This window comes from Dysidea avara, chromosome 5, assembly GCF_963678975.1.
Source record: "Dysidea avara chromosome 5, odDysAvar1.4, whole genome shotgun sequence".
NCBI lineage: Eukaryota > Metazoa > Porifera > Demospongiae > Dictyoceratida > Dysideidae > Dysidea > Dysidea avara.
This window is the reverse complement of record NC_089276.1, coordinates 38,760,714-38,779,030: the sequence shown is the minus strand read 5'-3', so window position 1 is coordinate 38,779,030 and position 18,317 is coordinate 38,760,714. Positions and strand designations below refer to the sequence as shown.

Below are 18,317 nucleotides of genomic sequence, written 5' to 3'. Positions count from 1 at the left end.
ATTTTTTTTGCGGCTTTTAATTGTGGAAAGTGCTCTTGAATTGGTAAATTGTCAAATTGTTATGACTGCTCTATTAATCTTACTTACACGCAAAGTTTATGTAACACTCAGTGTATACTTTACAAAATAATACGGTATAGCTAAGTGTTAGTCAATTGAACAGGCTTCGAGCTTTCTCACAGTAATGCCAGAGTACTGACATAAAAAGGTAAGGGAGTATATAGATGAGCCCCACCCACTATTTGAAGTCTTGAGAGTAAAGATATAAGTGAATTTCCCTAGACAGATATTCATTTATTGTCAAAAGTGGTGTTTTGTATGTCTGTATGTAACCTCTGTAGGTTAGTTTTTTTTGCATGCAAAACTAGGTTTCACTTCTCTATAGAGATCAGAAATAAAAAAATGTATTAGTACAAAAGCTCACGCCCCATTCTGTGCACATGATCAGGAGGAGTCACAAATTTTGCCCCAAGCAATTATCCATACCACATGCATGCAACTGAACTAGTATTTACTGTTTTTAGTAAGCAAAAAATGGTTCACTTTTTGATAGAAGTTGGCAACTTGGTACAACATTTGCTTAATTCATACTATTTCATTAGATATGGTGCCATTAAAATTACCAATCATATCACGCTCAAAGAACCTGAAAAGCAAAATCAATAGCAAATGTATTGAGGAAGCCTATATACTAAAACTTTGCATATGAATAGATGAGCAGAGGATGGCCACATCCAAAAGCTGATCAAGAGAGGTATCCATCCTGGTCATTAGCTTGCCATGTTAAGGGACCTTAAAAACTGGTTATTTTTCTGATTGCACCTGTAAATTTGAAATACATCCATATGAGTTAAGCAAAAGCAAAGATTTTGAATGGCCAATATTATCCAAAAAGGAGTGTGGACACGCAGCAGCTTAGTGTACTGCTGTCAATTTTGTTTAACAAATCTTTCAATTCTTCCGATGCTTGCTATTTTCAAGAAAGATGACCGCACTATCACTAGTAATTATAGACCAATAAGCCTCACCTTTCCGATTGTTAAAATGATGGAAAGCATTATTAAGTATAAAACTTTGGTTACAAACAAACTTATTTACCCATCATCAATTCACAGCTGACAAATCTTGTGTTACGCAGTTGCTTACTGCTTTAAATTGTTGGACTAAATCTCTAGAAAAGGTCATTCTGTAGACATAGTTTATTTTGATTTTGCTAAGGCCTTTGATTTGGTCCCCTACACTCGGCACCAAGCTTGAATCATATGGTCTACCTGGGAACCTCTTAAGGTTGGTTAAAAAGCTTTTTAGTGGGCAGAATATAAAGAGTTGCTATTAATGGAGAAACCTCAACTTGATGTAATGTCCTCAGTGGTGTGCCCTAGGGCTCTGTGCTCAGCCCCTTGTTGTTTAACATTTATGTCAATGATATGCCTATCCAGATCAATAGTACTGTTTTAACATTTGCTGATGACTTGAAAATGTTTCGAGTAATTCATAGAGGTAGAGGACAATTACTAAATGACATCAGGAAGTTGTTGGCCAGGGTGGCAATTGAAATTTAACATTACTAAATGCTACTGCATCTTTGTCAACCACACAGGTATGGTGAGGATAACATTCAGTGTACAATAATATCATCTAATGACACTATCAAAGACCTTGGTGTTCTTATTGACAACAACCTTAAATTCCATGCCCATACTGCATCTGTGATCTCTAAAGCTAATCGTTCACTTGCTATTAAAGAGCTACACACAACCACATCTATTACAAGACATTAGTGAGACCAGTGATTGAGTATGGAAATACTGTTTGGGGGCCACACTATATTCTTGACCAACAAAACACAGAAAAGATCCAGCATAGAGCTACTAGGTCACTCACAGGATTACATGAATGTACTCTTTACTCTGAGATGTTGGCATATAATTAGCTATTAGACCTATCCTCACTGCAATACAATTGACTAAGAGGGGATATTATACTATTATACTGACTTGTTTTTGATCAGAGTTGTTAACTGCTGGAACAGTCTGCCAGACTATGTAGTTACAGCACAGTCTTTTAATAGTTTCAAAAATGAACTAGGTATATAGCTAGATAATTTTTGTTCTGAACAAATGACTGAGATTGAATTCACTTAGGCCACTCCAAGTCATACCTTAGTTTCTGGTCACTCCCAAGCCTACAAATGGATGCGGGCGGGCGGATGATCAGGACTTCAGGACTATAGACTCTATTGTGACAATATACTGTATGGTATTATTATTTGCTCAATTTAGCAAATTCATGTTGATTTTTTTTTTAGTCAAACTTAACCAACAACATAAGTAGTTGTGCTTCGGCAAAAAATGCACTAGGAAAGTTGTTGATGGATCATGGATAGCTATACACTGATGTATAGCATTTAAGTATATTTATTTATTTATTTAGAATATACTATAGGAAATGTTTTGCTCATGTAGCTACTTATGCTTTCCAAGTGAAATAAATGTCTCATTAGCTATGTCAGGAAAGTATTACTATGACTTATAGCTAAGTTGTTCAAATGATCATGATCCAAAATGAAATTTAACTTCTATTTTCACATCAGAAATTCTTCATTCAAATGTGAAGTCTTAGCCCACTAGCTATGTGTTTCCAGCCTTCTATTCAGCAAACCTTGAGAAAAATAACTGTCAAAGTTTTCAGTCATTGAGTGCTCCAGACTAGTGTTTTTTAGTGATCATCTGGGAATGTTTAAACTATAAGGGTTTCTACTTGCCAATCTAATTTTAGTTATGGAAAAGTTTAAGTTTAAGCTCACCGAATGTTGCCGGCTTTCCATACTCCTGTAGTGTTCAGTGATAAGGAATTTGAAGTTACTAGACTAATCATTAGAGGACTACATTTGAATTATAAAGTTAAAGCTATGGCCCATCTACATGGACTAGTAGTTAATGCTACTGAAATTACTTTGGTTACAGAAGCATTAGTAACAGTTATAATCTGAACAGCTATATAATCAAGGACAAAACTAGCTATAGTTAGAAACATTTTATTAGTGTGGCATATATACCTAATATTAGAGTTAAGAGTAGTGTGACTGCTCTATTGGAATCCCTGACTGCTCTATTAGAGTATCTCGATCTTTTGCAGTAAAAATAAGTGTCTTGCTGGGTCACATGCACTTAAGCACCTGTAATATTAATAATAGTCCTCATAAACTAGGGTTCCAGGTTTACCATGCGGGCGGGTGACCAGAAACTAAGGTTTGACTTGGTGTGGCCTTACTTATAGTTGATCCTTTTTGTATTGATAGGCTTTTGCCTCCTTTCCTTTATTTCATAATAATAAGTCTGCGAGCAACATTATCATCCACGCCACGAACCCAGCTTTGCTGAAAACGGTAGAGCAACCTCGGCTGGTACAATAAGAAAATCGAGTATCACCGTATCGCCGGGCATTAATCGCTCTGATGCGTGGGAAGCCATAACTGGTTGCATGCAACACAAATTAATATCTATGCAATAAATGCTCTAAACTCACACATTGACAACACTAAGATCGTCCACATATGAAGCTTAGCCGACATAGCCAATTTTTAATCTCGTCCTTCTCCCGGGGTGCCGTGGCGCTTATCGATTAGAATCGAATTTTTTTTCAATTTTCATTTAAAAAAATATTTAGCTACAATAATAACATTGCATTACTTTAATGCAGGCATTTAAAGAGAGTATTATTAAGAGAGTATTATTGGCTCCGCCCAGTAGCTAAATGGCTCATAACCACAATACTATAAATAACAAAATTAACAAGTGGCCTCTCAGACCCTTGGTACTGACCAAGTCAGTGGCGCTTGGCTGGACTTTTTTTTTAGAGATTAATTATCTTACCTTTTGTGAAAAACAAACACAGCAAAGTATGTTGGCTTACATAGAGACTCAGGGGCGGATCCAGGGGGGGGCTTTGGGGGCTGAAGCCCCCCCCCCCCCCCCCCCCCTTCATATTTAGGCTTTACTTGATCAATATGCTGAGTATTATAATGAAATTTTGTTTTAGCATAATTATATGATCACTAATAATACAAATACTCATAAAACTACCTTATAAACATCTTTTCAAGGTATCATCAGTAGATTTATGCTAAAGTTTATGCATCAAGGACCCGGATCAACATTGGAGGTGTACAAGATCGAGATACTCTAATAGAGCAGTCAGCTAACTATTCTAATAGAACATTCACTGGAAACATGTAGTTGGTTCTGTTATGGAATTTTTCCAAATCTGCCTGCACTTATACATACAATGAAGTGCATTGGTCTGTTTAAAGGACTTCATGCATCTACTTGTGTAGTTAATATGTATGGCAATATTTAATTCAGGTACACAATTTCCATTGAAAATGCTCTCAGATTCAATCTTGTATTGTTCAAATTTCAAAATTTTCCACTTTCAACATTCTTATTCTAACATGAACCTATTCAGTGTTTTGCTATTGTGAAAGGGGTGCATCATGTACTTGGTTGTCTGTACCTACCCAAACTTTTCCATTAGCAAAATGCTTCAGGAAGCCATACCTATAATCTAAAGGCAGTATATAAAATATCTATAGGTATGAATTTTATGTGGAAATGTCTCCAAATTGCAGTATTTTAGCATCTATTTTTCAAAATTTTCCTGGGGGGGGCATGCCCCCAGACCCCCCTAGTTCCAGCATGCTTTGCATGCTGGGAAGTGTGCTTTGCACACCTCTACCTAAGAGATTAGTACCTTGAGTTAGCCCCCCCCCCCCCTTTTATAAATCCTAGATCCGCCCCTGGAGACCTCAACCTGTAAAGTGCATTCTTAGGTTAAAATGAGTGAGATTTGCTTATGTGTGAGGTCTCCTTTTAGTAGAAAATTCCTGTAAAAATTGCAAAATTTTCCAAGCTATTTTCAGTTATACCTAGCCATTAGAAAAATGTTTAGTGCTTTGCCAAGAGGTCTGAAGTGAAATTAATTACATAAGAGCTTAATTTTACAGGAAATGCAATGCATGAGATGAATTCCATGCGTGAGACAACTCAATCTGATACGTGTGTCTCATGTGTAGTGCATGAGGGTTGAGGTGTCTGGCTTATGGTGTAACCTGACCACTATAGTTCTGCTCAGTGCAGGGGCTTAACAATTAGAAATTAGAAGTGCCCGTGCTGACTTACTGAAAATTTTATTCATGTGATTGCATAGCATTTGCACATAGGTACTATTCTTACTAATAATCTTATTCAGAGTCATAACCCACTTTGCTTTTACTGTATAATCACTCTCTTAGTTTAACTTCTACAGTATTCTTATGGCTAAAAAATTAGCAAGTATAAGGTATAGCTAGTTAATTGTGTGTATGATTTAGATGTACATACAGGCTACGCCTCTATCCAAAATTTACAATTACAAAAATAGTTTGATTAGGGATCGTAGATGTAGTCGTATGTTCAGCTGTATGTTATAGCTATTATGTGGTTGTAATTGTATGGTTACCTAATACAGTATGGTTAGTTGTGAAGGTTTCATATTAGTATAGCGGCGTAGCCCCTAAAATTAGCCAAATCGTGCACTTTTTCATAAGAGCATGAAACTTTCCACACAAATAGTATTTCCTCATGACATGTATTTTTGATATAGTACCATCGCAGATTTGACCTTTGGTGACCTTTATGGCCATTTTTCCCAGAAATTTGATCATTTAAAAAAAAATCTCTGAGGCATTAATTAGCATGTTAAAACATGGTACCAAAGTAAAGGTCTTGTTGAACGAAACAACTTGGTTTTTATTTGAAGTTTATAGGTAATTCCATTTTGAAGTTATGATTGTTTTTATCATCTCCAAAATTCTCTGAGTTTTAGGGTGTAAATTACCCACGGGGAGGTAAATTATCTCAAAACTCATGGGTAATATAAATGATCATAACTTTGGAATAAAATCACCTATTAGCTTCAAATAAAAACTAAGTTGTTTCGTTTAAAAGATCTTTATAGTAGTATCATGTTTTAGAGAGTTAATTAATGCCGCAGGGAGATAAAGACAAAAATGATCAAATTTCTGGGAAAAAATTGCCATAAAAGTCACCAAAGGTCAAATCTGTGATGGCACTATATCAAAAAATTTATGTCATGAGGAGTACTACTTATGTGGAAAGTTTCATGCTTTCATGAAAAAGTGAACAATTTTTTGTGTTGTGCTGCTATACTATAATTATTCTTTTATTGTTGTAGTTGATTAGTTATTGTTTCAGTTGAACTGAGAGCTGTAGTCATGTAGCTAGCTAGGTAGCAGGCCGTTATAATAGAATTTAAAAAACTAGTGCAACAAGGGAGGCTGCATGTCTACATCTGAAGATATAGTGGACCTACTTCAGTCTATAGTGAATTGAGGATTAAATGTCCACTAGTAGCTATATCTTCAGGTGTAAACAACTTCCAGTTTTTATTTCTATGATTCCTGTACCATACAGCTTAATAATTTGACGGGAAATTTTTGACGAATTCTTTATCTCTTGGATGTTGACAAGGAAAATATTGACAAATGTCCTGTACCATAAGTATTCTAATCAACTAGTCATGTGAACTTTGATGAGGAATATTTTGACGAGGAATATTTTGACGAATGGCAAGCATTTGGTGAAATTTATCAAAATTTTCCCTGTCAAATTTTTACACTATACAGTAGTTGAACTTAAAATTCTTAATGTTTAATATAATACTTGCTTTTTACTTCTTTTATGACTGGTGAACCCATATATACTACATTAGAATGGAAGGAAGGTGCCAGGCTTATTGTTTTAGTCTAAAATGCATTGCTCAACTATCAGTTACTAAAATAGTGAATAGGCCATTGAGTTTCATTTTCAACCTTGTTCATTTGATACAAATGAAGAGCACTAGACCGCAGGTACCGCACATATATTTAGAGATAATTAACTAGTGATATCGTGTGACAGAATGCATTATCCATAGCAAATTATTGACTCTATCGTTAAATATTACAACTGGTCATTCTACAGAGAATCGGTCACTTTAGAAAGGTTTTACTTATCTCATGCATATTATTATATTGAGTGGTTACGTGGTGAAAATTTCATACCATTAGGAGATTCCTGTTAAAAGTTTTGGCACTTTGGAAATTATACTTAGTGCCATGCTAATGTACAGAAAAGCCCTAAAAATGTCGTACACAAAAATCAGCGCTCTACCAACTTCTTTTGCTTGTATCTCTTGATTGGAACCACCAATTGAGGTGAGGTTTGCACTAAAATGATTCTAAAAGAATGCACAATATTTGCCATACCAAAGAATTTAAGGAATGTAAACTTTTTAATTTAGTTGGAAATCTTTACTAAAGGTATCAGTTGGTCAGTAGAAAATTCCACTAAATAAAAATAATAATTGTGACTGAATTTGACAATACCTGGCTTCGATGCACAAAGCTTCATTAGGAAATATGGCAATTTCAAGTAATCATTTTGTAGTAACTTCCCAGTGCCTACAGCTGTGCAAACAAAATTTGCACCAATTATTCATCTAATTACTAGCTATCACTGTGTGGGTGTATAAGTTTCTGATACCCCAGTTTTGGGCAGCTACTTTTGAGCGGATAATAATATCACAGGTGGTAGTAATAGGGGCAGTGAGTTGGCTTAATATAGGAGTATAAAATGGAGCAGCTTTAAGAAGACGAATGGAATCCAGAGGCCAAGTTTGGGCCCTCCATGGCCCTCCATGGCCCTAAAATCACTCCATATTTATTGAGAACACTATTGGCGAGCTCTCTGTGAAGTCCCAGCTCACTACACACCATTACAACAAAGCCATGGCCATTTAATGGGGCCAATCTTCCACTCGTGGCTTTGACAGGATGGGAAGAAAGCTGCTGCAGAAACCAGACTTGCCAGTCCAGAAGGAAATACAGAGTGGAATATGATAGTGTATTAGACCAGCAATCCATTTCTGGTAAAAATGTAAGTTGGATTTTGTGTGTGTGGAAGCCGGTTATATGAAATCCGGTCACAATTTTGGGAAGCATTTCAAGCTGTACTGAAGGCACTTTGGGCTTGGTTATATACCTAACCAATGTTGCCAAGGTGCTATGCAAGGCTGGTTTTAGGGTGATATTTTAGGCCAGAAAAACCCAACTCTTCATGATCCCAAATACACACAGTACTATCATACTGTATAATGAGTAATGAACCACCCGTACACATACATTTTTGAGACCAATGAAATGGGAGACAATAAAATTAATATACTTGGAGTGGCCTTTAAGATACCTAAAGATTTTCACTTAGACTGGTGGTAAACACTTCGTCCCTCTACATGTGATTGCCCTCAAGTTCTATAAGTAGGTGATAAAATACCTGCCCTAGCTACATAAGTCATCCTACCATTATATTGTATCCTTATTATAAATAGCTACTGTAGGTCATTGGTAATGATAATGTCAGCACAGAGAATGTTTTGGCCAACTAGCTACAAGGCCATCCCCTGCATGGCTTCCAGTCAAGCGAGATAGATACCTTACTGAAGGACATTGTCAACAGATTGCTCTTAAACCAGCTCCATCCATGCATATAGTTTGAGCCTTGTAATAAATACTCGATAGTGGTATTGGGTTTTGTCTGTTGTGCAAGTATTTGTATAAAATCTGGTCATCTACATATGCTGTACATGTAGGCATGACATATGTAAATATGATGCAATATTCCATTGACATACATACTATAAGCTTGCATAGATGTATGTGTAAGAGATATTAGAATTGAAACTGTAACTACACAAGTTTAAGGAAAAATTAGGAATTTTAAGTTTGATTAGGGGATCATAGAAAAAACAAGGGAGGTCGCCTACACCTGCAGATATACTAGTGAACATTTAATCCCTAATTCAGTCTGGTATTGGTATAGACTGAATTAGGGATAAAATGTTCACTAGTATATCTGCAGATGTAGACGACCTCCTTGTTTCCCTACTTTTTTTTCCTATGATCCCTAATCGAACTTAAAATTCCTAATTTTTCCTTAAACTTGTTTGTTTACTTTTTTGTAACATTATTATGACTAGTGAACCCACGCATACCACATCAAAGAAAGGATGGCACAAGAATTAATGTTTTCATCTGAACGCGTGCCCCAGCTATCAAATGCCGCTTCAAAAGTGCAGTGGTCATTACGCTTCGCTTTCAGCTATGTTCAACCCATTACACAGTGCTACAGACGAAAAACTGTAGAAGAAGTGCCTCTGCAACAATCCAGTCACCACGAAATATGACATTTCACGTGCCCCAACTATCAATTACTGCCTTGAAAGTAGTCTCGTGCCCAGACCGCTTTTTTTTCTTTTTGTGTGGGGGCGGAGAAAAAAAGTTTTCTCCGCCCCCACACAAAAAGAAAAAAAAGCGGTCTGGGCACTAGACTACCTTGAAAGTGCAGCAGCCATTATGCTTCGCTTTCCAGCTATTTTCAGCCCATTACATAGTGTTACAAATGAAGAACAGTGTTAGAATCGTCTCTGCAATCAATCCAGTCACCACGGAAAATACGGATGATTCTCGTTTACAAATATACTGTATGGAGGCCATGCATCGCGCTACCACGAATCGACGCCTTTAGCTGTCAGCAAAAAGAAATAGGACAGAAAGAAGGACAAAGGCAAGTCCATGATGCATGCATTGCACTGCGGTATGCCAAAAGGCACGTCTCGGGATGAAACAACGTCAAACAGTGAAAAAATCAAGCCCATATCCTTAGTCGTTATCGAGTTATGCTTGCCTGAAGGCATCAGGCAGTTAGTCAGTAGAAAATTACATAAATAATTTTTTTTAAATTTTGTAACAATTTATTGGAAGCCTTTAGGATAGTACTGAAGAAACTTTTGGGCTTGGTTATACCTAACCAATATTGCCGAGTTGCCAGGATGGAGTTGTGAAGCTGGTTTGTGGGTGATTTTTTGGCTAGGAAAGCCCAAATGTCCATATGATCCCTAATATACAGTACTATTGTACTGTATGATTTCAGAGTTTTATATATGCTGTTTACCAATAACAGACTAACTACACATACAGCAATGATTGAGATATACACTGAAGGAGTTGATGACTATTACAGTGCAGCCTAGTTAAGTCATTATTAAACAACTCAAAAATCTATACAAATATAAATCCGTATCGCAAGACTTATTAATTAATGCACAACTACTATAAATTTTATTACTGCTGTTTGTTCTGATAGGTTCATTTGTTAGCTTTCAAACAGATCCCAATGAGATTGAAGCATTTTTGCTCTTTGTCAGTACCTATGATATCCACAGAGTAAACTTTGATGGAACTGGCCATCAAACCATCGTCTCAGGACTATCCAATGGTGTTGCAATTGATTTTGACTACTTTAATGGCAGGATATACTGGTCAGATGTGAATCATGGTCACATTAGGAGTGCTCCTCTATCTACTGGATCTCCTATTATTACCCTAGCATCAGGTATGGCTGCATCAAACATAGGTACATAGATAAATTATGTGTAACACACTGTAAGAAGGTCAATAATGGCAATGAAAAAATAATTCTATTGGATTAATGAATAATAGCATGCATTCTTTACTTGGCCATATATATGCATGCAACTGTATATTTTCCTCACCTAACATAATTAATGAGATTGTTAAACTGTTTCCTACATAAGTTAAGTGGACACTCTCAAATAGACATTACATTTCATGTTGTTTATGTATGAGCACGTAGCATTAAAAATCAAGCACTATAGTTACAAAAGCATTGCACGTTTAATAGTTCACATAGTTTTTAAAGTGAAGGTTCTATTAGAGTTGTGGACTGTTTAATTAGAGGTTAAAGGTCTGTTATCTAAGCAATTGACAATGGTTCATAACCAAAACACTGATTTTTTCCATTCTATTAAGTCTTCAGCATCTTTGTATTTTTTAGATTTTCAGTGTCCATGACATTTGAATATATTAATACAACATCAATATCGTGTCCTGTACAAAAACTCCAATAGCAGCTTGTCGTATATTTTTGATATACTACAGCAAATTAACCAATAGAATTAGTACAGTCGCTAATCTGATGCTCAATGTATGGGAGCCATAAATTTTGCTGGATTTAGGAGGTTGTTGGATTATCAAGTAACCTCTGTAATCTGACATTATACAATATCTAGAATTATGTCAGATACTATGCAGTAAATTACAGATAAAACGGATCGCACAATGTTTTTATCACGAATTAATTTTATAATGTACAAGTATTACAGCTTTTTTTCTATCATTGTCAACCAATTAAACGCTTTGGTTGCTTAAAAATTATTTTCTGTGATTGTTTTTAATGCTACTATTATTCTCTGTCAGATTACAAAGGTAGTATTTCCAAGTCTAGGGAATCAAATTCTGTGCCGGATTACAGAGTATATACATGCAGAGGTGTCAGATTACAGGGGTAGTTTTCTATACAAAAGTGTTGGTAACTGACATTTTGGTTGGATTAAAGAGGATTCTGGATTGACCCCTTCAACTATGTATAATACAATAAACCTGTCTCTAGCAAATTGTTACCCATTAGAGCTATCAGGTGGGTTAGAGCATTTAGAAATCGAGATACTCTAATAGAACAGTCATTTACTCTAATAAAACAGTCAAGAACGTAATTATAAAACACTGTTTGTCATTTTAAACAACTAAAACACCTGTTCTAGTTACTGACTCTATCCACACCCTAGTCTGTAAAAAAATTAGTAGTGAACAGTGTTGGGGCAATTACTTTTTACAAGTAACTCAATACACATTACTATTACTTGCAACTCAATACTCATTACTATTACTATTACTTGCAACTAAAACTATTTAATTACAGTTACATATTACCCATAAAATAAAGTACCATATTTACTCGATTTGTGCCGCACCCTCGAATAGTACCGCACTATACTTTTGTAACTACTCTTTACTAGTGCTCTCATACCTTTATTATTAATCTCCATCTTGATTAAGGAAGGCATTGTCCTGTGAACGGCTGTCACATAAGTGAAATTCCAGACATTAGTTAGTAAAATGACCACGTAGGACAACTCAGTGATGAGGCATGACATGGTTATGCTACAAGGACTTCAGTGAAAGAAAGGAAGTACATAGCAATGTGTTGCGATTGTTGTTTTATAAAACTATGATGTGGAATAGCTATAGTAGTGGCAGGTTTAAAATAATTAGTAGGGAACCCTTGTGTAATACCTCAGTGTGGCACTATTTGAAGGGCATTTTTTGGCAAAGAAATAGTACCCCTGGGGCACAAATCAAGTAAATATGCTAACTATAATTATATTTCATATTATATTACTTTGTGTCCACAGCCTTAAGTTGTTACATGTGCAACTGCCACCTTATCACATGACATGATTGTGTTGTTGGCAGTGTTGGGCATAACGCATTACTTTTGTAACGTATTATGTAATATTATTACTTAATGCAGTAATGAAGTAATATAACGTGCTACATTTCTTATGCTAGTAGTATCTAACAGATAGTTGCTTCACATAAGTAATGCCTCACTAAAGTGGAGCATTACTACTCGTTACTGTTATACATGTATTAATACCTAAAGAAGCACTATCGCGTTACTTAACTAGCGTGTTACTGTAATATGATTACCTAATGAAGTACCTTTATACATTGCATAATATGTAATATAATATATAACTGTAACGTATTTCATTGCAGTGGCAGTAACGAGAATTAAGTAAGATATCACTTTTTAAAAACACCGGCCCAACGCTGGTTGTTGGAATCTTGGTTATAATTGTATTCAAGAGAAAGAATCTGGTCAATAAGCTTCATTTATTAATTCGAGGTGGGCTTCATTACTATGTTGTGGCTAGGTGTTACTCAGTGGATCAGTAACAAGATTATAGTAACTTTGTTACTTGTAGTAATAAAATTACGTGTAGGTTGGAGATCTAGCACAAGGATCTTCCACGAAAATCCAAATTTTTGTGGTATTTATGGACTTCTCCATTCATCGTAACAAGCATACGTACAACATCAGATTGTACCTCCCATAATCGAATTCTTTTAGGCATGCCTATAAAATGAATGGAGTGGTTAACCATGTGTTAGTCTGGGTGACTGGTCACTCACTGCAGGCTATCAGCCTGAATGTGCTTGGAGGGAGCATTGCAAATCAATGATCGAAAGTGAGATTTGTAATGCTTGAGATATTTTCTGCTAGCAGGTTTCTAACCATTTTAAGAACCTGTTAGCAGGTCTCTTAGTGGATTTTAAAAATCTCATTATCCTCCAAAGATCAAAGCATATTATGCATACCATTTTCTAATTAATATTAGATTCGTTACAGTAACTTCTTACTTAGGTAACACGTTACATTTGTAAGTAAAGTAATGTTATGTTACTAGTTTTTATAGCATATTTCGTTATATTACTTAGTTACCACAAAAGTAATAATATTATGTAACTCGTTACATAAGTAATGCATCGTTATTATTACCCCCAACACTGGTAGTGAATTTCACTACTAATTTCTGCAAAAATACTCACTATTTATAAGTAGTGACCTTCACTACATAGTAGTGAATGTCACTACCTGGTAGTGATGGTCACTACAAAATTAGTAGTGAACATCACTACACAAAAATAGTGAGTATTGTGGCATACATTAGCAGTGACCTTCACTACATTTAGTAGTGACCTTTACTAGTTCATTTTTGAAATTCTCTGGAGATGAATGCACACCACATGCTATGCAGGATTATCTATGTTTAAATATTTTGTGATGTTTGTGCAGGGGACCTTATGCTAGTTGTGTTCTGTAGCTTGGTAATATTTGAACATTCAATAAAATTTTTCAACTTAATTTCAGCCTTAACTAATGACATCATTAATTATAAAAAAACTTAATTTCAGCCTAAATTAGCACCAAAATCATTCTCAATAGGTCAATTTTTCAAAACTTCCTTATAGGTCAATTATACCAAAACTTTTTCAAAACTTTCTTAATAGGTCAATTGACCTATTACTTCCTTATAGGTCAATCATTCTCAATAGGTCAATTTTTCAAAACTTCCTTTATAGCTACTACCAGTTCAGTAGCATTTATGCTTCTAGCATTGAATTTTCATAAACATTACATATTTTAGTCACAATTGCCACCAAATTCAATATCAGAAAGTTGATTTTTCAAAATTTCCTTGTGGAAACTTAACACTATATTATACTAGCTAATTCTTTCCAATTCAGTATATAGCTACTATTAACATTCATACTTCCAGTGCAGCAAATTTCAGTCGTAATTGCCACCAAATTCAATCTCAGAATGTTAATTCTTCAAAGTTTCCTTAGGGAGCAGCTTAGGTCTTGGCACTATACTAATTCTGATTAGTAGCTTTACTATTAACATTCATACTTCCAGTATTGAATTATCAACAGATTTCAGTCAAAATTTCTACCAAATTCAATCTCAGAATCTCAAGACATTAAATATTCAAAATTTCCTGGGAAGGGGGATGCCCCCAGACCCCGTAGAAAACTCATGCTTTGCACACTGTGGAGTGACTCCCCCCTGGATCTGTCCCTGACTGTACTGTATAATCATTACATTTGGCTTCACCTATTGATTAAACTGTATACAACTACAAGAAGAGTGCAATAATAGAAAGTACATATTGTAACAGCAGCAAAATATTATGAAGTCTTGACAACCTCCGGCATCCATTTGTATTCTTAATTAAATGTAGTGCTTGATATTATACAGCTTTACAGTATGCATGTCACGAAGTCTATGGTGCCTAGTTTACATGCTCTTGCTGTATTAACACACATTATAGGACTCAGTGTTCCAGATGGTTTAGCTATTGACTGGATCAACAACAAAGTGTACTCTGGCAGAAACAAATTAGAACAATCTGATCTCAACGGAAATTATCGTAGGACACTTATTAGCAGATCTTTAGATGAGCCCAGAGGAATAGCCTTAGATCCTCTTAATAATGCTTTGTACATGACTGAGTGGGGTTGCTCCCCTCGCATTGAAAAGATGCATTTGGATGGCAGCAACCGACGATACATAGTTACACAAAACTTGGTGTGGCCAAATGCTGTAACCGTTGACTATTTTGAACCTGCTCTATTCTGGGCAGATGCTTGGACTGACATTGTAAGAAGAGGAGACCTGAATGGAAATAATGTTGTCACTTTATTAAGTGGCTCTAGTGTCTACCATCCATTTGCTCTAACTCAGTTTGGTGAACGTATATATTGGAGTGATTGGCTTCAACATTCCATTGAAGGAGTAAGCAAATGCACTGCAGGATTGGATCATGTCAGAATAACTGGTGGATTTGTAAGGCCTACAGGAGTACATACTGTTCATCCTCATAGGCAAGGAGGAGAATGTAAGTCCACATAATGATGATACTAATGATTTGCATGTCTTCTTTTGACATACCAAACAAAGTTTGCTTCATAATAATATGTATAAGTGACAACACATTAAAATTATTGTATTTTTCAGCATTATGTTTGCTCAACAATGGAGGGTGTCAGCACAGATGTGTGGAGTCTTTCTACAGTCACTATTGTGCATGTAATACTGGGTACATGCTTAACTCAGATCAAGAAACTTGCTCATGTATACATCTTATATTACAAGCAGCCACTATTATTGCTTCTCTTACCAGACATTAATGAGTGTTCATCCAGTAATGGAGGCTGCTCTCAAATATGTACCAACACTGTTGGAAGTTATCAATGTTGGTGTATTACTGGATTCACCCTGAGCTCACGTACATGCATCGGTGAGTGTTTTAGTTTGTTGATTTGTGTTTAGTGTTGTTGTATAACAACAGACCAGAATGAATGTTCTAACAACAATGGAGGATGTGCACAAACATGTCAGAACACAGTTGGATTGTATTACTGCACTTGTCAGGTTGGATATAATCTTAATTCCAATCTTCGTACTTGTGATGACATTAATGAGTGTGTCATGGGTCATCCATGTCCAGGAGAATGCGTTAACACCATTGGGTCATATCACTGTAGATGTTCAGAAGGACAAACTTATGATCCGATTACTAACAGATGTATTGCTCCAGATTATTGTGCCAGCAATCCTTGCCAGTATCAGTGTGTCAGTGATAGCTCTACCTATCAGTGTTATTGCATGTCTGGGTATGTTCTAGCTCCAGATGGTCATAGCTGCAATGATATTAATGAGTGTCAGTCAAGTAATGGAGGTTGTACACAGGTATGTGTCAACCAACCAGGCTCTTATCAGTGTTCCTGTAACACTGGGTACATGTTTGATGGTAACAGTCACACTTGTAGTCGCATACAATGTCCAAGCCCACCATCAATTAGTGGGTTCACATTTACTTGTTCAGTACCTCATTATGTTGGAGATACTTGTCATGTAACTTGTACAGAAGGTAATGCTGATCTTGCCGGAAATGATACCATAAGTTGCTTGTCCACTGGATACTGGGAGGCTGCTAGTGCTGCATGTACCATCCCAATACCTAATGAAGCACCAACAAGTGTAGTGTTATCTACTAGTAGTGTACTAGAAAATGTTCCTGTAGATACTGCCATTGGTACTTTTATTGTAACTGCTCATAATCTTGACCAAACACATACCATTGCTTTAGTAGATAGCCCTGGAGGAAAGTTTAGAATAGAAAACAGAAATATATATTCACACATAAAATTATATATCATGAAAATTAATGTTTTCACACACAAATAAAGCAAAGTACCTGCTAGCTAAGTACAAATACCATAACAGTGAATGTAGAACACATGTCAGTTGGTATGATGAACTGGCTAAACACATTTATTAACTAGAAATAGTTGTATTAATGTTTTATTGTTGGCCACACATCAGTTCTCTTGGTCACTCATAAATAATTTTTTTTTCATTTGGATGTGCTTCTTTGTAGTGAAATATTAGGCCACACCAAGTCAAACCTTAGTTTCTGGTCACCCGCCCGCATGGTAAACCTGGAACCCTAGTTTATGAGGACTATTATTAATATTACAGGTGCTTAAGTGCATGTGACCCAGCAAGACACTTATTTTTTACTGCAAAGATCGAGATACTCTAATAGAGCAGTCAGGGATTCCAATAGAGCAGTCACACTACTCTTAACTCTAATATTAGGTATATATGCCACACTAATAAAATGTTTCTAACTATAGCTAGTTTTGTCCTTGATTATATAGCTGTTCAGATTATAACTGTTACTAATGCTTCTGTAACCAAAGTAATTTCAGTAGCATTAACTACTAGTCCATGCAGATGGGCCATAGCTTTAACTTTATAATTCAAATGTAGTCCTCTAATGATTAGTCTAGTAACTTCAAATTCCTTATCACTGAACACTACAGGGGTATGGAAAGCCGGCAACATTCGGTGAGCTTAAACTTAAACTTTTCCATAACTAAAATTAGATTGGCAAGTAGAAACCCTTATAGTTTAAACATTCCCAGATGATCACTAAAAAACACTAGTCTGGAGCACTCAATGACTCAAAACTTTGAGTTACTTTTCTCAAGGTTTGCTGAATAGAAGGCTGGAAACACATAGCTAGTGGGCTAAGACTTCACATTTAAATGAAGAATTTCTGATGTGAAAATAGAAGTTAAATTTCATTTTGGATCATGATCATTTGAACAATTTAGCTATAAGTCATAGTAATACTTTCCTGACATAGCTAATGAGACATTTATTTCACTTGGAAAGCATAAGTAGCTACATGAGCAAAACATTTCCTATAGTATATTCTAAATAAATAAATAAATATACTTAAATGCTATACATCAGTGTATAGCTAGCCATGATCCATCAACAACTTTCCTAGTACATTTTTTGCCGAAGCACAACTACTTATGTTGTTGGTTAAGTTTGACTAAAAACAAAATCAACATGAATTTGCTAAATTGAGCAAATAATAATACCATACAGTATATTGTCACAGTAGAGTCTATAGTCCTGAAGTCCTGATCATCCGCCCGCCCGCATCCATTTGTAGGCTTGGGAGTGACCAGAAACTAAGGTATGACTTGGAGTGGCCTTACTATACGAATTACCTTGGGCACTGGACAAACACACACCATTTGTATAATTTATGTGTAATAGGGGTGGGCGGTATCTCGGTTATATCGTAAAACCGCGATATTCTGATGTAACGATACCAGTATCGTCAAAAATTCTTGGAAACGATATTATCGTGATATCGTGATTACCGCGGTGTTCTCCAATAATATTCGTATTAGCTAACTACTGTAA

At 35.8% G+C, this 18,317-nt stretch overlaps 1 protein-coding gene across 1 annotated transcript; it reads left to right on the top strand.

Annotated features, from left to right (window-relative positions):
- Positions 1-1,335: 1,335 nt before the first annotated feature.
- On the top strand, positions 1,336-16,775 carry LOC136255265 (pro-epidermal growth factor-like). Its single transcript, XM_066047990.1, has 8 exons — positions 1,336-1,371; positions 1,440-1,531; positions 1,601-1,780; positions 10,255-10,490; positions 14,857-15,423; positions 15,543-15,659; positions 15,709-15,825; positions 15,877-16,775. The coding sequence occupies exons 1-8, from the start codon at positions 1,336-1,338 to the stop codon at positions 16,773-16,775; spliced, it is 2,244 nt and encodes a 747-aa protein (XP_065904062.1).
- Positions 16,776-18,317: the final 1,542 nt, after the last annotated feature.